The sequence below is a fragment of the Mobula hypostoma genome, chromosome 25 (genome assembly GCF_963921235.1).
Source record: "Mobula hypostoma chromosome 25, sMobHyp1.1, whole genome shotgun sequence".
Classification (NCBI taxonomy): Eukaryota; Metazoa; Chordata; class Chondrichthyes; order Myliobatiformes; family Myliobatidae; genus Mobula; species Mobula hypostoma.
In genome coordinates, this window is record NC_086121.1 from 11,503,624 (window position 1) to 11,525,776 (window position 22,153).

Sequence of the window (22,153 nt, forward strand, 5' to 3'; positions counted from 1 at the left end):
CAAGATCTTTGCAGTGTAACAACGAAAATACAGTAAGAAATAAAACTGTTGGAGAAAACAAACATACACACAGAATGAAGTGCAACTTCCTAACAGTGAAATGTGCATTTGGAGCAGCTTTGAAGACCATTTATTCAAAATATTAGAAATACTTGTCACACAATATCACAGGATCCTTAATACCTATTAGATTTGCAAAACACATGTGTGGGATTTAGTTGACAGTCTTATCTCCAGCTCAGCTTTCATACACAGGGATGTCAACCTGGATTGTGCAGGTTGGCATGCCTGGGTGGGACTCAAACAGCAAGAGGCTGAGGTGCACCGAAGAATTCAGATGTAGTGTAAGGGATGATGCAGATGCTAATTTTTTGATTGAGAACATTGCCTGCCCGAGGAGTTTTTGATTAGTTAGTGTATTGGTAGCTTTCCTGGCCATACTTCAGTTTTTGTGCACTTTAAAAAAAAGTAACTTTATTAACAATCAAAGTTACTTATATGCTGATCTCTGGCCAGAATACATGTGTGTCACTATGAATTACACAAGGTCACAAGCAAATTAGCAATCACCTGAGACACATGCATGAATGTAGCCTTGGAAGAGGGGCAGGCAGAGACCTAATCCCACCCAGAGCCACGAACAAACTAACGAAAGAGGTCCATTGACCAACTTGCCCCTCACTTCACTGGGCTCTCAAAGACCAGAAGTGTAACCCTGAGGTGTAGCTAATTGTTAAGAAACAGCCCCATTAAATATCCACCCATAATCTATATATACACAGAATATAGATTCATTAAGCCAGAAAGTTTTATGTTAGTAAAGGTACCAACAAAATCTTAATTTGAAACATGTTTAAAGCACTCCAGCTTCTGTGGTGCCTACAGATCCCTTAAGAGCTCCACTGAGACAATCCCCTCTCCCCAATTCCCCCCTCCCAGCTTCTGCCCTCTCCTTTCAGACACCCTCCCATTCCGCCCTCGCTCATACTCCACCACCCTCATCCCTCTCCCCACCCCCACCTGCTCCCTCCTCCTCCTCCCCCTCCCATCCCCATTCATTCTCCTCTGCCTTTCTTACCCCTCCCCTCCGCACCAGCAGCAGGGCGGAGAACGATGGAGAGCGCCGAGAAGCCACGGATGCAGGGCTCCGGCAGCCCGATTCAAGTCAGCAGGTGAGGGCTGGAGGCTGGGGAGGGAACAGTAAGGGGGGAGGTGAAAGACTGAAGGCAGTCCACCTCCGTCCTGCCTCAGCGCCAGCGGCCCTGGGTCCCGGCCCGGCACGGTACCGCACCGCGAATCTTGGCGCCGGCCGGGCAGGAGCCGGCCAGACAGCCGGGGGCGGGGTTGGGAAGCTCAGGCTCGATCTCGGGGCGACTCAAGGACACGGAAGTCGCTGTCCGATCTCCCTCCATGTTCAGCTTCGGCTTTGTGGAGTCAGGGAACAGTGTCCTTGAGGTGAATGTACAGCCATGATCCGAGGGGCCGAAGAGCAGGCCTCTGCCGAGCTTTCTGTTTCTTCATCTGCTGATCTCTGGCCAGTATACATGTGTGTCCGTATGAGTTACACAAGGTCACAAGCAAATCAGCAGTCACCCGGGGTACATGCATGAATGCAGCCGTGGAAGAAGGGCAGGCAGCTGAGATGGATGGAGACCTGATCCCACCCAGAGCCAGGAACAGACTAACGAAAAGGCCGCCCCCTTCCCTCCCCTTCCTCCCCTCCCCCCTCCCTCCCCTTCCTCCCCTCCCCCCTCCCTCCCCTTCCTCCCCTCCCCCCTCCCTCCCCTTCCTCCCCTCCCCCCTCCCTCCCCTTCCTCCCCTCCCCCCTCCCTCCCCTTCCTCCCCTCCCCCCTCCCTCCCCTTCCTCCCCTCCCCCCTCCCTCCCTTTCCTCTCCTCCCCCCTCCCTCCCCTTCCTCCCCCTCCCCCTCCCCCCGTTCCCCCCTCCCTTCCCCCTCCCTCTCCCCCTCCCTTCCCCCTCCCTCTCCCCCTCCCCCTCTCCCCGTCCCCCTCCCTCTCCCCGTCCCCCTCCCCTCCCCCCTGTCCTCTCCCCTCCTCCCTCCCCTCTCCCCTCCCCTCCCCCTCCCCCTCCCCATCCCCCTCCCCATCCCCCTCCCCTCCCACTCCCCCTCCCCATCCCCCTCCCCTCCCACTCCCCGTCCCCATCCCCCTCCCCCTCCCCGTCCCCATCCCCCTCCCCCTCCCCCTCCCCATCCCCCTCCCCATCCCCCTCCCCTCCCCTCCCCTCCCCATCCCCCTCCCCTCCCCTCCCCTCCCCTCCCCATCCCCCTCCCCTCCCCTCCCCATCCCCCTCCCCCTCCCCTCCCCATCCCCCTCCCCCTCCCTCCCCATCCCCCTCCCCCTCCTCCCCATCCCCTCCCCTCCCCCTCCCCTCCCCTCCCCTCCCCTCCCCTCCCCTCCCCTCCCCCTCCCCTCCCCTCCCCTCCCCCTCCCCCTCCCCTCCCCTCCCCTCCTCCCTCCCCCTCCCCTCCCCTCCCCTCCTCCCTCCCCCTCCTCTCCCCTCCCCTCCTCCCTCCCCCTCCTCTCCCCTCCCCATTCCTCCTCCCTCACCCTCCCCTCCCCTCCCCTCCCCTCCCCTCCCCTCCCCATTCCTCCTCCCTCCCCTCCCCATTCCTCCTCCCTCCCCTCCCCTCCCCATTCCTCCTCCCTCCCCTCCCCTCCCCTCCCCTCCCTCCCCTCCCCTCCCCTCCCTCCCCTCCCCTCCCCTCCCTCCCCATTCCTCCCCTCCCTCCCCATTCCTCCCCTCCCTCCCCTACCTTCCACCCTCCTCCCTCTCCCCTCCACCCTCCTCCCTCTCCCCTCCACCCTCCTCCCTCTCCCCTCCACCCTCCTCCCTCTCACTCCCCTCCTCCCTCTCATTCCCCCTCCTCTCACCATTCCTCCCTATTACTCCCCCTCCTCACCCCTCTCCTCCCCTTCCCCATTCCCCCTCTCCCCTTCCCCATTCCCCCTCTCCCCTTCCCCATTCCCCCCTCTCCCCTCCCCTTCTCCCTTCCCTCCCCTCCCCCTCTCTCCCTTCCCTCCCCTCCCCCTCTCTCCCTTCCCCCTCTCTCCCCTCCCCCCTCTCCCCTCCCCCCTCTCCCCTCCCTCTCTCCCCCTCCCCCCTCTCCCCCTCCCCCCTCTCCCCCTCCCCTCCCCCCCCTCTCCCCCTCCCCTCCCCCCCCTCTCCCCCTCCCCTCCCCCCCCTCTCCCCCTCCCCTCCCCTCCCCCTCTCCCCCTCCCCCCCCTCCCCCCTCTCCCCCCCTCCCCCCCCCCCCCCCCCCCCCTCCCCCCTCCCCCTCCCTCTCCCCCCTCCCCCTCCCTCCCCCCTCCCCCTCTCCCCCCTCCCCCCCTCTCCCCCTCCCCCTCCCCCTCTCCCCTCTCCCCCTCCCCCTCTCCCCTCTCCCCTCTCCCCTCTCCCCCCTCCCCCCTCTCCCCCCTCCCCCTCCCCCCTCCCCCTCCCCCCTCCCCCTCCCCCCTCCCCCTCCCCCCTCTCCCCTCTCTCCCCTCTCCCCTCTCTCCCCTCTCCCCTATCCATACCCCTCGTAATTTTGCATACCTCTGTCAAATCTCCGGTGCACCAGTGAACCTAAACTATTCAACCTATTCCCAATAACACAGGTCCTCAACCCCCGTGGGGTGGATGAAAATCGAGGAAAGGGACTTAAATACCATCTATAGCCCATGCAGTCAATGTCTCAGAGAGAAAGAAAGCCTCTGGTTTTGCGTGAGTATTGAGGAGAAGGCACATGTTAGAGCAGGATGCTGCACTCAGTGACTGCGTAAGGAAAGGCATCACAAAATCGACATTCCCCAAGTTAGTATAAGAATATGGAGTTGCGTAGGGATGGCACGGCAGCGTGGTGGTTAGGCTCATGCTTTATAGAGCCAGCGAGCTGGGTTCATTTCCCACTGCTGTCTGTAAGGAGTGTGTATGTTCTCCTCATGACCGCATGGGTTTCTGATTTCCTCCCACACCCCAGTGACGCACAGGTTAGTAGCTCAATTGGTTAGGTGGCTGTAATTGGGTGGCACGGGCTCGTGAGCCTCTTACCATGCTGAATCTCTAAATTGGTTCACCACACTCTGGGTGAAGAGTTGTGGAAGTTGCAGCAATACAAGGTCTGAGATGACATACAGCCAAGTGTAGATTAGAGATAATGGTGCGAGTGTGGAACGATCTGCTGGCAGAAGTGGTGGATGCGGGTTCAGTTGCAATTTGGATGAGCACATGGACATGGAGAATATGAAGGGCTATAGTCCAGGTATGAGTTGATGGGATGAGGCAGGAAAACAGTTCAGCACTGACTAGATGGGCTGAGGGGCCTGCTTCTGTGCTGTAGTGCTCTGTAACTCTATAGTGTGCAGACAACCCAGGCAAGAGAGGTATTTGAAGAACATAGCTCCCCTTTGCACAGCAGGAGACTGGATCCATTTGGCATACCAAGTCAAGATAAGGATGCAAACAAAGGATTCTCAGGTGACACTTAGGTCAGTTATCTTATGAATTCTGAAGTACTATTGGCCTTTAATATGTAGATTTTATTGGCTATTAATACCTGTGTTATTGAAGTGATAGGTAATTTATTATCCAAATAAGGAATTTGAATATAGACAAGGTAATATCTGTATCCAGCTGCCAATTTCTGTATAAAAATGTTATTTCTTTGTTCAAACCTTAGAAGAGTTTGTGACAGGGGGCCGAGCCATGATATTTTCCTTGTGCACAAGTAAGTAAAGTGTGATTAAGTAATGAGTGCAAATTTTCAGAGTCCAGTTAATTGGTGATAACCAAAGTTCGAAGCAGGAAGTAAATTTCTTATTGAAGTATATATCTGTCACTATATACAACTCTGTAATTTATTTTCTTGCGGGCATACTCAATGAATCCATAACAGAATAATAATCATAATAGAATCAAAGACTGCACCAACTTGGGCATTCAACCAGTGTGCAAAAGGCAACAAACTGCAAATACAAAAAAAAAGAAATAATAATAATAAATAAATAAACAATATGTATGGAGAACACGAGATGAAGGGTCCTTGAAAGTGAGTCTATAGGTTGTGGGAACATTTCAGTGATGGGGTAAGTGAAATTATCCCCTTTAGTTCAGGAGCCTGATGTTTGCGGGCTAATAACTGTTCCTAAACCTGGTGGTGGGAGTCCTGAGGCTCCCGTACCACCTTCTTGACAGCATCAGAGAGAAGAGAGTATGGCCTGGGTGGTGGGGGTCCCTGATGATGGATGCTGCTTTCCTGCGACAGTGCTCTGTGTAGATTCGCTCAGTGGTAGGGAGGGCTTTATCCGTAATGGATTGGGCTGTGTTTACTACCCTTTGAGAGTTAAAAAAGAAAATGATAGTAATACTTAGAAAGTCAGATGATCCCTGTAGAGAGAGCATCAAGAGTTCACGTTTCAGTATGTTGGTTTTCTCTGAATGGGGACAGAGACCTAGATGTCTTCAACACATTTCGTCCGTATCAACCTTTTTGCTCATCTCCACTAACCTGCTTGCACGAGGTCTGTATCCACCTATACCTTCCCTGCTTACACGCCTGCTGAAATGTCTCTTAAATGTGGTGACTGTATCTGAGTCCATCACCTCCTCTGTCTGCAGGTTCTAGATACCAACTAGTCTGTGTAAAAAGAGACTTAGCTCCAGGGAAAAGGATTCTAGCATATCCAACAAAGAGTCAGCCAGTTCTGATGCAGACTGGAATGTGATTTTCCAAGTAGGCATACTGCAGAGGTCAAGACTCTGTAATAAATTCAATAATTTCAGATAACTAACCTTATCAGATTATGTGATGACAATCGTCAACTTGTAACATTGACTTGGATTTTGTCTCCTTAAATGCTGCGTAACCTCCTGAGTAGTTAGGCTTTCTTAAGCCCATCACCCCTCCTGGGGTATAGGTCACAAACAGCAGCTTGACATTTTCCTCTGTACTGAGTCAGTCTTTCAAATTGTACCAGGTGTAGTCCATCTTCAAATATCCTTCCTCTCCCAGGGATGAGACCTTTGGAGCTCTGGGAACGGGAGAGGGTTGAGGATGGGGCAGTTGGCATACAACTAAATGCGATGTGTCGTGAGACTGTCTGGAAGGACAGGCAGATGACAGGGCAAAATTGCTGTCAGTGGGATGAGCTAAAGTGTAACAGGTGACCAAAATCAAAAAGGGTGATGAATACAGGACTGAAGATGTTATATTTGACTGCATGCAGTATATGGAATAATGATTTTGTAGCACAGTTAGAGATTTGCAGGAATGATGTAGGCATCTCCAAGTCATGGCTGAAGGAAGATCACGGTTGGGAGCTTATCATCCAAGGATACACATTGTATCGAAAAGAGAGGCGGGTGGGCAGAGGGAATGGGGGTGTCCTATGGGTAAAAAATCAAATCAAATCCTTAGAAAGAGGTGATATAGAATTGGAAGATGTGGAATCCTTGTGGGTAGAGTTAAGAAACTACAAGGGTAATAAGATCCTGATGGATGTTATAGACAGACCTCCGAACAATAGCCAGAATGTGGATGACAAAAAACAATGGGAGATAGAAAAGGCATGTCAAAAGGGCAATGTTGCAATAATCATGAAGGATTTCAATATGCAGATTGATTGGGGAAATGTGGTTGGTGCTGGATCCCAAGAGGGGGAATTTGTAGAATAACTTTGTGATGGCTTTTCAGAGCAGCTTGTGGTTGAGCCCACTAGAGGAATGGCAATTCTGCATTGGGTGTTATCTAATGACCCAGATTTGATTAGGAAACTTAAGGTAAAGGAACCCTTGAGAGGCAGTGATCATAAGAAGATAGAATCCACCCTGTAGTTTGAGAGGGAGAAGCTAAAATCAGATGTATCAGTATTACAGCGGAGTAAAGGAAATTACAGTGGCATGAGAGAGGAGCTGACCAAAGTGGATTGGAAGGGGACACTAGCAGAGATGATGGAAGAACAGCAAAAGCTGGAGGCTCTAGAGGCAATTTGGAAGGCGCAGGAAAGATATATCCCATAGAAGTATTCTAAAGAGAGGATGAGGTAACCATGGCTGACAAGGGAAGTCAAATACAGCATAAAAGCTAAGGAGAGGGCATATATTAGTGGGAACGTAAAGGATTGGGAAGCTTTTAAAATTAAGATAAGGCAACTAAACAAGCCACAAATAGAGAGAAGATGAAATATGAAGGTAAGATAGCCAATAATGTGGAAGAGTTTACCAATTTTTTTTAGATGTATGAGAAGTAAAAGAAAGACGAGTGGATATTGGACCGCTGGAAAATGATGCTGGAGAGAGAGTTATGTGGGACAAAGATGTGGCAGAGTATTTTGCATCAGTCATTACAGTGGAAGACATTAGCTGAATGCCAGAAATACGAGAGTGTCAGGGCAGAAGTGAGTGTAGTTGCAATTACTAAAGAGAAGGTGCTTTGGGAAGCTGAAAGGTCTGAAGGTAGATAAGTCACTTGGATCAGATGGACTGCACCCCAGGGTTTTGAAAGAATTAGCTGAAGAGATTGTGGAGGCATTAGTAATAATCTTTTAAGAATCACTAGATTCTGGAATGGTTCCTAAGGACTGGAAAACTGCAAATGTCACTCCAGTGTTTAAGAAGGAGGGAGGTAGAAGAAAGGAAATTGTAGGTCAGTTAGCCTGACTTCTGTGGTTGGGAACATGTTGGAATCGATTGTTATGGATGTACTTGGAGTCACATGATAAAATAGGCCAAAGTCAGCACAGTTTTCTAAATGGGAAATCTTGTCAGACAAATCTGTTTTGAGTTCTTGAAATAGCGGGCAGGATAGACAAATGATAGAGAAATGTTTATTTGGATTTTCAAAGGTGTTTGACAAGGTGTTGCACATAAGACTGTTTAACAAAATACAAGCCCATGGTATTACAGGAAAGGTACTAGAATGGATAGAAGATTGGCTGACTGACAGGAGGCAAAGACTGGGAATAAATGGGGACTTTCTGGTTGGCTGCCAGCGACTAGAGGTGTGCCACAAGGGTCAGTGTTGAGAATGCTTCTTTGCACATTGTTTGTCAATGAAAGAATTAATGGCTTTGCGGATGATATGAAAATAGGTGGAAAGGCACGAAGCAGGATGTCTGCAGAAGGACAGATTGGGGAATGGGCAAAGAAGTGGCAGATGGAATGTAATGTAGTGAAGAGCATGGTCATGCACTTTGGCTGATAGAATAAAGATGTGGATTATTTTGTAAATGGTGATAAAATTCAAAGATAGGAGGTCAGAGAGACTTGGGAGTCATGCAGGATTCCCTATTAATTTGCAGGTGGAGTTGTGCTAAGGAAGGCAAATGCAATGTTAGCATTCATTTCGAGAGGACTAGAATACAAGACCAAAGACGTAATGCTGAGGCTTTATCGAGCATTAGTCAGACTGCACTTGGAGTATTGTGAGCAATTTTGGGCCCTTTTTGTAAGGAAGGATGTGCTGGTATTGGAGAAGCTCCAGAGGAGGTTCATGAGAATGATCCCAGGAATGAAAGAGTTAACATATGAGGTGTGTTTGGTGACTCTGGGCCTGAGCTTGCTGGAGTTTGGAAGAATGATGGGGAAATTTCATTGCAACCTACTGTGAATCCCAGGCAGCTGTGCAGGCCAAGTTATTGGGTATATTTAAAGAGCAGTTTGATTAATCAGTGAGTCAAAGGTTACAGGAATAAGGTGGGGGAATGGGGTTTAGAGGGTTACTAAATCAGCCATGATAGAATGGCAGAACAGAAATGATGGGCTGATTGGTCTACTTCTGCTCCTAGGTCTTATCATCTTATCTGCTGGCATTGCAGAGGATCCAGAGGAGATTTATGAAATGATCCGGGAATGAAAGGGTTAACCTATGAGGTGCGATTGATGGCTCTGGGCCTCTGCTTGCTGGAGTTTAGAAGAATGACGGGGGAATTTCATTGAAACCTACCGAATATTGAAAAGTCTAGACAGAGTGGAGGTGAAGAGGATGTTCCCATTAGTGGCAGAGTCTAGGATCAGAGGGCACAGCCTTGGAGTAGAAGGACATCTCGTCAGAACAGAAATAAGGAGGAATTTCTTTAGCCAGAGGGTGGTGAATTTGCAGGGGTTGATAGTTTCTTGGTTGTTAAGGTTACGGAGAGAAGGTAGGAGAATGCAGTTGAAAGGGAAAATAACTCAGCCATGACTGAAAGGTGGAGAAAACTCAATGGGCCGAATGGCCTAATTCTGCTCTTATGTCTTATGGTCTTAGTAACTATGGAGTCAACATGTGGGAACTGCTCCAGATCTGTTTGGGATGTCTCAGCTCTTGATTAAAACAAGGATTGTTGAAAACTGGAATGAGACACTGGAAGAAATGGGTGTCTCCATGTCTTTCTGTTCTAAAAGGATGTACTTCTACTCTGAGGCACAAAACTGCTGACATGAGCAGAGCTTTCCATGTCAAATGAACCATGTTATGTGTGGTTAAGGAGCTGTGCAAGGTGCAAGTTCATTCTAGTAGGAGTGTCAAATTGTATTAGTGCAGTTGACACAAGGCAGGTAGCCAGCCTACGCACATAGCAAGACTTTGTGATATACATGAAAAATGATATGACCTGACCATGTGAGCTAAAGACTGATGAAATACAAATGAAGGTTCATGTTTGTTCATCAGCCAGCTAAGAGCTGGTGCTGTAGTTAGCTATCAAAACAGAACTGTCAACAATGTCTAACACAGAAATTATTTTGATTTTTCCCAAACCTGACAGGAGGGAACAATAGACTTTTGTTCTTCCAGCTTTGATACTTAACTTTCCTAATGTATTAATTTTTCTTGGAATCTGAGTATCGTTGTCAAACCAAGGTTTATTTCCCATCGCTAATTATCCTTATGAAGATGGCAACGAGAAGTTTTCTGTATACTTTATAGTGCTATTGGGTAGAGAGTTCCAGGATTTCAACTTAGTGACAATGAAGGGCTGGTAATATATATACTCAGTGGCCCCACCTTATAAGGTACACCTGTACAATTGCTCGCTAATGCAAATATCTAATCAGCTAATCATATGGCACCAACTCAATGCACAGAAGCATGCAGACATAGTCGAAGAGGTTCAGTAAATGTTCAGACCAAACATCAGAATGGGGAGGGAATGTGATCTCAGTGACATTGACTGTGGAAAGATTGTTGGTGCTAGATGGAGTAGTTTGAGTATCTCAGAACCTGCTGATCTCCTGGGATTTTCAGGCACAGCAGTCTCTAGAGCTTACAGAAAATGGTGCAAAAACATCTATTTAACAGCTGCTTTCTGGGTAAAAACGCCTTCTAAATGAGAGACGTCAGAGGAGAATGGCCAGAGTGGTTGAAGCTGACAGGAAAGTGACAGGAACTCAACTAACCACACGTTACAACAGTGGTGTGCAGAAGAACATTGAATGCCTAACAGATCAAACCTTAAAGTGGATGGGCTACAGCAGCAGAAGACCATGAACATACACTCAGTGAGGGGAGGGAGGAATGGTAGTTTAAGAGTGAAGTGAGGGGCAAGTTTTAAGCACAGGGAGTGGTAGGTAGGTGGCTGGATTCCACTACCAGGGTTGGTAGTGGAAACAGGCAGTTTAGTGGAGTTCAATAGCAAATCAATATGAAGGATATGGAGGGATATGGCTAATACATAGCAGGAGTACATTTACTATAACTCGGCTTCAAGATCAACACAACGTGATGGGCTGAATAGCCTGTCTGGTGCTCTAATATTTTATCTTCATAGTCATAGTCATACTTTATTGATCCTGGGGGAAATTGGTTTTTGTTACAGTTGCACCATAAGTAATTAAATAGTAATAAAACCATAAATAGTTAAATAGTAATATGTAAATTACGCCAGGAAATAAGTCCAGGACCAGCCTATTGGCTCAGGGTGTCTGACGCTCCAAGGGAGGAGTTGTAAAGTTTGATGGCCACAGGCAGGAATGACCTCCTATGACGCTCTGTGTTACATCTCGGTGGAATGAGTCTCTGGCTGAATGTACTCCTGTGCCCAACCAGTACATTATGTCAAAGTTGCTGGTGAACGCAGCAGGCCAGGCAGCATCTCTAGGAAGAGGTACAGTCGACGTTTCAGGCCGAGACCCTTGACTTGCATGCAAACATGGATGGGTGGGTTAGTAAGTTTGTAGATGACGCAAGGGTTGGTGGTGTTGTGGATCTTGTAGGAGGTTGCCAGTGAATACAGCAGGATGTAGATCAGTTGCAGACATGGGCAGAGAAATAGCAGATGGAGTTTATTCTGGGCAAATGGAAGGTATTGCACCTTGGACAGTTCATAGTTAATGGTAGGATCCTTTACAGTATAGATGTACAGAGGGATATTGATATCAGTAGGTTGGTAAAGAAGGCATATTGCATGATTACCTTTATTAGTCGAAGCATTCAGTCAGGAGTCAGGAAGTTATGGTGCTGGTCACATCTGTAGTTTTGCATTCAATTCTGGTCACCCCATTATTGGAAGGATGACAAGGCTATGGAGAGGGTTCAAGGAAGTTTACCAGGCTGCTGCCTGGACTAGTGGGCCATGCGTTACAAGGAGAAGTGGGTCATATTAGGGGTTATTTTCTCTGGACCAATGGCTACTGGGGAGAGAGCTTTATAAAGCTCTGTAAGATTTATATAGATATATAGATAAAGTTTATAAGATTATAAAAGTCAGAGACAGAGTAGACAGCTGGTATCTTTTTCCTATGCTCAAAATTTCTAATACTTGAGGATGTATGTTTAAGGTAAGGGAGGAAAGTTCAAAGGAGTGAGCAGGGTAAGTTATTTTTAAAAATAGTGGCGCACGTCTGGAATGCATTAACATGGGAGGCACTAGAGGGAGATAAGGTTGTATTTAAGTGGCTCCTGTGTAGGCACATGCATATGTAGAGAACAGAGGCATATGGATCACACACAGGTAGACAGGATTAGATAAATCTAACACACACAAAATGCTGGAGGAACTCAGCAGGTCAGGCAGCATGTTTGGAGAGGAATAAACAGTTGATACCTCGGGCCAAGACCCTTCATCAGAACTGGAAATGAAGGGGAAAGGTCAGAATAAGAATGTGGGGGGAAGAGAGTGAGTTCAAACCTGTAGGTGATAGGTGAAACCAGGTGAAGGGTAAGGTGGGTGGCTTGGGGGGAGGAGGAATGAAGTAGGGAGCTGAGAGTTCAAAGTACATTTATTATAAAAGTATGTATACCGTGAAATTTGTCTGTATCATTCTTTAGGTTTCCAGTATCTGCATTTGTTTTTTTAAATTTTCATTTACTGTAACATTCTGACTGATTACTTCTTACAGACAGCTGAAAAAACAAAGAAATCTAATAGAACCCATTAAAAAAGACTGCCGGGCACTCATGTGTGACAAAAAGAACATATCGTGCCAACAATAAAAAGTAAGCAAATAACATTCAGAACTAAAGTTCACAAAAGTGAGTTCACAGTCACAAAACCATTTCTCCGCTGCAGTCAGACCAGGAGCCTGTTATAGTTGCAGGCCACAGCCTCAGTTCATCGCCATGATGAGTAAACCTCGTGGAGCAGCGAGCCGAACTTTGGCCTGACCCTCGCCTCTGGTACCAACATCCTACCATCTCAGTCTGGCCCAGCGCTTAAATCAGCCAAATATTGGCTCATTCCTTGCTCAGCCCTGTCCACTCCGGCAATGGCCAATGGCTTGTTCCATGCTCTCAGGCCCGGGCCTCACCACCTCAATTTGGCCCGTACCCAACCATTTCAATCTGGCCCGACACTTAAATCAGCCAAACATTGCCCCCTTCTGCCTAGGCTCGGCCTGCACTCCCTGTGCCACCGCAACTGTAATTCACCTCCGAGACTCCAGTTTACTGAAACCCCCAGAACACCACAAAAATGCCTGGTTGTACAGGTGGTTCGAAAGCACAATTCCGAAAGGCAAGTCACAGGCTACTGATTGCAGTGATTGTTGTCCAGAAAAAGAGTGATTAATAGAGTAGTTAGTAGATTTGTTTGCAGCCAGTAAAGTGCCACTGTGTCTCACCAGCGCCATCTTAAACCTGACAGTGAAAAAGGTAAAATGGGTGAAGAAGGAATCTGGTAGGGGAGGAGAGTGAACCAAGGGAGAAAGTGAAGGAGGAGGGGCACCAGAGGAAGGTGATAGGAGAAGAGAAGGGATAAGAGGGCAGCCAGAATGTGGAATGGCAAATGAGAGAAGGTGAAGGGAGAGAAATTCCCGGAAGTAGGAGAAATCAATATTTATGATATCAGGCTGGAAGCTATCCAGATGGAATAAGAGCTGTTGCTCTTTCAAACAGAGAGTGTGCTCATCATGGCAGTAGAGGAGGCCCTGGACTAACATGTCGGAATGGGAATGGGGAGTGGAATTAAAATAGCTGACGACAGGGAAATCCTGCCTGTTGCGGATGGGATGAAGGTTCTTGACAAAGGTTACTTAGTTCAGCACAACACTGGGCAAAAGCATCTATTCTGCATTCTATGTAACATGTTACTCTTTATCTCAATCCTGTTGTCACCTATGCTTGTTACTCAAAACAGAAGTAGGGAAATGCTGGAATGTATCATCAAAGAAGTAGTAACAAGGCACTTGTCAAATAACAGTAGATTTGGGGAGGGTCATTTGTATTTACGAATGGGCAAAAATGTTTGCAACACACAGAAAATGCTGGAGGAGCTCAGCAGCTCCTGCTGAAGGGTTTCGGCACGAAATGTTGACTGTAGTTTTTTTGCCATAGATGCTGCCTGGTCTGCCTAGTTCCTCCAGCATTTTGTGTGTGTTGCTCAGATTTCCAGTATTTGCAGATTTTCGCTTGTCCGGGGGCAGAAATGGTTGATGTTTCTGTTGAAATATTTTGAGAATGTAATAAGCAAATATGACAAACTGGCTGATGTACAATTGAACTTTTGGAAATCTCTGGAGTGTGTAGCATTGGGAGTAATAAATTGGTGTGGTTAATTGCCATAAGGCAGGGATTTCCTATCTTCTTTTATATGCCATGGGCCCCTACCATTAACCAAGGGATCCGTGGACTCTGGGTTGGGAACCTTTGGCATAAGGAAAGATCAGATTATTTTCAGGTTGGGAGGTTTTGTCCTGTGGGTTGCTGGAAACCAAACTGTTAAGAGACTGCATTAATGATTAGGGCAGCAGAATAATGTAGTGGTTAGCACAATGCTTTACAGGAACAGTGACCTGGATTCAATTCCTGTTGCTGTTTGTAAGGAGTTTGTAAATTCTCCCAGTGACCATGTGGGTTTACTCCGGGTGCTCCGGTTTCCTCCCACAGTCCAAAGACATACCGGTTGATAAGTTAATTGTCCTGTGATTAGGCTAGGATTAAATTGGGGGATTGCTTGGTTGCATGGCTTGAGGGACCATGCTGTATCTCAATAAATTAATAAATAAAATGATTCAGTTGAGGGGATCAAGCTTAATATAGCCAAGTTTTCTGATTGTATAAAGCTAGGCAGCTGCTTGGACTGTAAGGGGAATGCAAGAGATTTGTGAGGGATACAGACAGGCTATGTAACTAGATAAGACAGTAAGTGAATTTTAACATGAAAAGCTGTGAGATCATTTGTTGCTTGAAAAATTCAAAGATAGAATTATTCTTTCAAATAACGGGAGGCTGAAAGGTATTGGTGTTCAGAGGGTACACCAATTGCTACACGTTAATGTGGAGGGTCAGCAAGCCAATTAGGAAAGCAAATGGTTTGTTGGCCTTTAATACTAGTCAATTTCAGTACAAAAGTAGAGATATCTAGCTTTAGTTATGAAGGGCTTGGTGAGACTGCATTTGGAATGCAGTATCATGAATTCCTACCAAACGAAGGAAATACTTGCGGAAAAATGTAAGCAGCATTGGCTTACTGGATCAATTTTTAGGATGATAGGTTTGTAATGAAGAGAGATTAAAAAGGCTGGGTCTGTATTCTCATATATTTAGAAGTGTGAGTGATGATCTTGTAGAAGTAAGCAAAATTATTCCAGGACTTCACAAAGGCGGTATAATCAGAATCAGGTTTAATATCACTGGCATATGTTGTGAAATGTGTTGTTATGCAGCAGCAGTTCATTGCAATACACAAAAATAAAAACTGTAAATTACAGTAAGAAGTAAGTGTGTGTGTGTTTGTGTGTGTGTGTGTAATTAAATAAGTAGTGCAAAAAGAGTGGAAAAAAAAGGTAGTGAGGTAGTGTTCATAGGTTCAATGTCCATTCAGAAATCGGATGGCAGAGGGGATGAAGCTGTTCGTGAATTGTTGAGTGTGTGCCTTCAGGCTTCTGTACCTTCACTCTGAAGGTAACAATGAGAAGAGGGCATGTGCTGAGTGATGGAGGTCCTTAATGATGAATGGCACCCTTTTGAGGCATCGCTCCTTGAAGATGTCTTGGATACTCAGAAGCCCATGATGGAGCTGACTGAGTTTACAATTACCCTGCAGATTACTTCAACCCTGTGCAGTGGCCACTCCCCCCCATACTAGACAATGATGTAGCCAGTTAGAATACTCTCCACGTTACACGAGTGCCTTTGGTGACATACCAAATCTCCTTCTATTCCAACTGAAATATAGCTACTGTTGTGTCTTCTTTGTAGCTGCATCAGTATGTTGGGCCTAGGGTAGATTCTCAGAGATGTTGACACCCTCAGGAACTTGAAATGGCTCACCCTTTTCACCTCTGATCCCTCTATGAGTGTCTTACCCTTTCTGAAGTCCACAATCAGTTCTTTGATCTTACTGATGCTGAGCTGCTGTGACATCAAGATCAGTTGCTGTTCTTTCCCCTGACTGAGGTATCTGGAAATGTCATCACGTTCTCAAATAGGCGTTCAGGATGGAGATGAAAAGAAATTTCTTCATTTGGGGGGAGAGGAACGTTGACTCAGACCATGAGAGGCCTATGTTGGGCATTTTCATGCCTTATAAGGCGCAGTTTGGAAGTCTGTGTGGGGCGCCACTCCTCGCACAGACTAGAGCGCTCAAGGGCACAAACACGCTGCCACAGCTGAGGCTCGAACTTGAGACCTTGAGATAACTAGACGAACGCCTTAACCACTTGACCACGTGCCCAAAATTTAGAATGTGGTGAATCCTTACAGTTCATTGCTTCAAGGCTTCGTTCATTGAATAATTGAAATCAGATTAATGGATTAAATTTTGAGAGAATCAAGGAGTACGGGTTTAATGCAAGAATATGACATTGATATAAAAGATCAAACATGATTCTATTGAATGGCAGAGCAGGCCTGAGTGACAGAATTTCCTACTCTTCCCTCTGTTTTGTATGTTTTTATGGTGTAGAGCCAGTTGATTCCTGTTGTTTTGGCTGAACTAAAAATGGGCGCATTGAGAGATGAGAAAGCGTCTGGTACAACTGGAACTAATCTACACCATAAATAAATAATGAAAAAGTAAATTTATTTATTATCAAAGTATGTATCTGTTGTCATATGCTATTTGAGATTCATTTTCTTACAGACATTCACAGAAGAACAAATAAATACAATAGAATCAATAAGACTGACAAATAACGAATGTGTCAAAGAAGACAAACTGTGCAAATACAATAATAATAGTACAAAATAGCTAAATGTATAAATAATACTGGGGGAACATGAGTTGTGGCTAAGTACAGCTCCAATGCCATATTTGTTTGCTGCCGACCACATCAGCTGAATCAAAGGTGGTGGTGAATCAGGATATAGGGGAGAGATTGAAAATCTGGCTGTATGGTGCCATAACAACAACCTCTTACTCAGTGTCAGCAAGACCAAGGAGCTGATTATAGACTTCAGGAGGAGGAAACCAGAGGTCCATGGTCTAGAAACAGAGTTTTCATTGGAGAATCAGAGGTGTAGAGTCAGCAACTTTAAATTCCTCGGTGTTATCATTTTGGAGGACCTGTCCTGGGCCTAGCATGTTTTAGATTAGATTATGAGGACACGCAGTCCTCTTTTATTGTCATCTAGTAATGCATGCATTAAGAAATGATACAATGTTTTTCCAGAATGATATTACGAAAACACATGACAAACCGACTTAAAAACTAACAAAAACCATGTAATTATAACATATAGTTACAACAGTGCAAAGCAATACCGTAATTTGATAAGAACAGACCATGGCACGGTAAAAGTCTCAAAGTCTCTCGAAAGTCCCATCATCTCACACAGACGGTAAACCTCCAGCGCCGCCAACTTGCCGATGCAGCATACTGGAAGCATCCGACCACAGTCTGACTCCGAGTCCGTCCGAAAACTCCGAGCCTCCGACCAGCTCCCCGGCACCGAGCACCGAGCACCATCTTTGCTGAGCGCTTCGACCCTGGCCCCGGCAACAGGCAATAGGCAAAGCCGAGGATTTGGGGCCTTCATCTCCGGAGATTCTCGATCGCACTGTAGCAGTGGCAGCGAAGCAGGCATTTCAGAAGTTACTCCAGGTGTTCCTCCGTGCTGCTCATGGCTGTCTCCATCAAATCTGGATTGTGCACAGCCCCCTAGTTACACATGTAAGAGTACTTTCAAAGAAAGCACAGCAGAACATTTACTTTCTTAGGAGTTTGCGAAGAATCAGCATGTCATCTTAAACATTGACAAACCTCTATAGATATGTATTGGATACGGCCCAGTCCGTCAATGGTAAAGCCCTCTCCACCATTGAGCACATTTACACAAAGCGTTGTCGCAGTATCCATCATTAGGAGCTCCCACCACCCAGGATGTGCTGTCTTCTTACTGTCATCAGAAAGAAGGTACAGGAGCTTCAGGACTCACACCATCAGGTTCAAGAACAGTTATTACTCCTCAACCATCGGGCTCCTGAACCAAAGGGGATAACTTCACTCAACTTCACTCAGACATCATCGAAATGTTTCCACAACCTATGGACTCTATTTGAAGGACTCTTCACCTCATGTTCTTGATAGTTTTTTTCTTTTTGTATTTGCACAGTTTGAAGTCTTTTGCATACTGATTGAACACCCAAGTTGGTGTGGTCTTTCATTGATTTTATTATGGTTATTATTCTATTATGGATTTTCTGAGCTGCCGGCAAGAAAATGAACCTCAGGGTTATATATGGTGACATATATATACTTCAATAACAAATTTACTTTGAACTTTGTAGAGTATTTGAAAGTGAGTCTGTTGGTTGTGGAATCAGTTTGGAATCAGTTGAGTGAAGTTATCCATGTTGGTTCAGGAGCCTGTTGGTTGATGGGCGTTAACTGTTCTGGAACCTTGTGGTACAGGACAAGGTTCCTCCCCGATACTAGCAGCAAGAAGAGAGCATGACCTGGGTGGTGGGGATCCTTGATGATAGACACTGCTTTCTAGGGGCAGCGCTGCTTGTGGATATGCCCAGTGGTGGAGAGGGCTTTACCAGTGATGGAGTTGGATGTATCCACCACTTTTTGTAGAATTTTCTGTTCTTGGGCATTGGTGTTTCCATACCATGGCATGATGCAACCAGTCGGGATATTGTCCACTGTGCATCTTTCCAAGTTTTTGAAAGTTTTCAATGATGTGCCGAACCAGCACAAACTCCTTCCTTGTAACGGCACCTATGTACTCATCCCAGGACAGATTCTCTGACATGATAACGCCAAGGAATTTAAGGTTACCTGATACTCTCCACCTCTAGTCCCCTAAAGAGGACTGGCTTATAAACGTCTGGTTTCTTCCTCCTGTGGTCAATAATCAGCTGTTCGGTTTTGCTGCCGTTGAGTGCGAGGTGGTTGTTGTTGCACCATGCTACCAAATTTTCAGTCTCCCTCCTATATGCTGATTCAACGCCACCTTTGATTTGGTCAACAACAGTAGTGCCATCAGCAAACTTAAATATGACGATGTCAGCTGTACTTAGCATCGCAGTCATAGGTGTAGGAGTAGCTCACCACCTTTGTCCTCTAGTTTGTATGTAGGCAACTCGTGATGGTGTGCAAGGGAAACTTGCTTTTAATTATATCTATATGGGGAAACCATGAATGCAGAAAACAGTTTTTTTGTAATGTTCTGAAAGAGAAACATGATCGGAAAAAGACCAACAGAAGCAAGAGCATACGAAGGTAGGTGGCAGGAAGTTGTGGAATCTGAGTGTACTGTAGCCTTCCTGTAAACAAAGGAAGTTAACATCCCAGACAGAGAGTGAGAGAAAAAAATTTGTTGGTTTTTCAAAAGGGAATGTTTTTCATTGTCGTAAGTTCACTGCATGTTATTTGCCTTGATAATGAGACGAAAGAAGCCAGAGCCAATTGGCGTAAATTCATGCGTTGTCTAATTTGTGATATAAATCTTCAAAAAAAGAAGAGCCACAGGCATCCACAAGTAACTTGAGGGTGGTTTCTGTGGAATTGCTGATGTCATTAATGACATCTGCAGAATCTGAAGCTAAGTGCATTCAGCAGTTTTTTCCTTGAACCACTAGATAGTAGGCATCACCCTTACTGTGATAAGCCGTTTCTCTTGTGTTCTCGAGTGCAACACCCTGAGCTTCTGATGATGACGATGGTAATAATCAGGTAGTGTAATTAAGGCTCGTATGACTTGTATGTTGAATAGTAAACTTTAAATGAAGAGAGAATTGTTGCAGAGAGTACTAGCACTAGGCGAAGTAGTGCTAGGCGAAGTAGGCGAAGCATTATAGTGAAATGTATAACTTGTGTACTTACATGATAAAGGTCTTGGCCCAAAATGATGACTGTTTAATCTTTTCCATAGACGCTGCCAAGCCTGCTGAGTTACTTCAGCATTTTGTGTGTGTAACTTACGTTTTTTATTTCTTACTGTTGTCATCCTGTCATTCCTCCATGAAGGGGTTTATTATGAAAGTAATGTATGATATTGCCCTGTTCAAGGTTAATGTTCCACAGTGTACATTATATCTGCATTTGGTCTGCTAGAAGTTAGAAATATATGTAATCCTGTGCTGTTTGAATTGTATTGATCTGATAGATCTGGAAGAGTCTGGACAAAATGAATTTAAAAAAAAAATCCAGTTTGACCCAGCAAGTAATTAGCATTTCACTGCCCAGAGGATTGTGGAAGCAGATTCAATTAGTACTTTCAGAAGAGAGTTGGGTAGATGGAGAAAAGTGACGTGGGGCTGAGACAGACAGGTTTGTTCTTGTAGAGAACTAATGCAGTCATAATGGGCCAAATAGCCTCTTTTCCTTTGTGAATACCACAGAGAAGTACTCATTTAGGGCCTCACCTACACCTTCTGACTCCATGTACAGAGTTCCTCTGTTGTCCATCATGGGCCCTTCTCTTTCCTTGGTTAATCTTTTTCCCTTAATCTATCCAATCATAAAATAGAATGTTTGTACATCCCATGTGCCCATGTAAAACTCAGTAATAAAGCAATCTAAAAATCTGAAATTTTTCATGTAAGCTAAATTTAACATGACACTCAGTTTTACCTCATCCCTCCCTGGAGGACCTACTGAGCCCAAAGAGGTCAAATGTTAATTGGCCCTATTGAAAATTGATGCAATTTTTTTCAGACCAACTTTTGTGTTGCTAAATATTTGTGCGGACCTGACCAAAATACTTTATCTGTAGTACCTGAGGCCACAAAAGAATAGCTGAAAACTTGTGTGTTAAGATTCTGTCAGAGACCAGCATAACTGAGAGAAAGAAACAAGTTTAGTAAGATACCAAAGAAATTCATTAGATACCATTAAGAGGCTATTCACAGTGCTGAAGGTGTTATGTAACTCCAAAACATAAAAATAATTAAAAGAAAAACCAGAGAGACAGGAGATAATTCGGAAACGTTCATTTTTACTTTAAGTGAGGCGTACGCATATGATGTGGTGCCGTTACGGGTGTATGCCATTCATGTTCTATGTACGTATAACCCGTGATGAATTATTTAAACAAACAAAAATGTTTAATCAAATATATTTACAATATCACTCAAATATTACTGATTATTAATTACACAACAGTCCTCCCTGATTAGCTATAAACTCCAATTAAATATAGAATGCATCTCAACTTATATACATGTATACAGTATATACTATAAAATACAACTTCTATATAGACATACACAGCATAGTAAATTTTAAACTGTCCGATTTGGTGTAAATATTTAATCTCTGTGGAGGATTTCTTACTGTTGTGGCATAATATCTTTGCTGGCAAGAGAATCTTGTGGCTCTGAAACAATCTCAGGTTCTGGTACCTCCTCTGTGGTGGTTGTGGGAGTAAGCTCTGAGACTGCAGGAAGTGGTTCCGACAGCTCTGGACATCTTTCTGCTGGCATCCCGAACAGTTCATGGCAAGTTTCATTGGATGATGTGGATCGTGATGTGTGAGTACGGTGTCTGACGTCATCACTTCCTTTACCTTTTAGAAAGCCACCACATGCTGCTTCATCCATTGCCATTTCTTCTCAATCTTTAGTAATGAGTTCCAGGAATGGAGCATAGCACCCAGATTTGTTAGGAACATGTTATAGTAATTGACAAATCCTAAAAAAAAAAGACCGCAACTATGACACGTCCTTAGCCTTGGGGCATCTACCACAGCTTGAATTTTCTCAGCACAGTTGTGTAATCCTTGTGCATAAGTAGTATGACCACAGTAAGTGATGCTTGGTTTAAAGTATTCACACTTGTTACGCCATACTGTGGGCCCATGATCTTCTCATCTTTTTAACACTGTCTTGAGATGTTCCTTGTCATCCGGGTTACATAGGTGCCAGGATGCAGGTGTAGATGCTACTCCAAAAATGGCATATTATAGTTATAAAGCTGTTTATGCTGAAAAACACTTTGAACTCTTCTTCCATATCCACGTGTAGGTAGGCCTCAGCTTTGTCCACTTTGCTGAAGTGTTTTCCTCTGGAAAGGTTTGTAAAGATATACTCTATCCTGTATGGAGGGTATTGATCTACTTCCAGTACGGGGTTGATGCTGACCTAAAAATCACCACTGATCTTGACTGACTTATTGCTCCTGTCTTCTGGGACCACTGCGTGAGCCCGTGGCCAAGTGGTTAAGGCATTGGACTAGCTACCTGAAGGTTGTGAGTTCGAGCCCCAGCTGAGGGAACTTGTTGTGTCCTTGAGCAAGGCACTTAATCACACATTGCTCCGCGACGACACTGGTGCCAAGCGGTATGCCCT

At 45.5% G+C, this 22,153-nt stretch overlaps 1 protein-coding gene across 3 annotated transcripts in view; it reads left to right on the top strand.

Moving 5' to 3' along the window:
* The first annotated feature begins 1,048 nt into the window (after positions 1–1,048).
* Positions 1,049–22,153, top strand: part of acot7 (acyl-CoA thioesterase 7) — a 256,312-nt gene continuing 235,207 nt past the window's right edge. For 2 of the 3 annotated variants that reach the window (XM_063033476.1, XM_063033477.1), the window contains exon 1: positions 1,049–1,172. In XM_063033476.1, the coding sequence (XP_062889546.1) occupies positions 1,114–1,172 (59 nt within the window). In that variant the 5' untranslated portion in view covers positions 1,049–1,113. Of the gene's footprint in view, positions 1,173–19,457; positions 19,539–22,153 lie in introns of those variants that run through there. The other variant, XM_063033478.1, reaches the window with a different exon arrangement.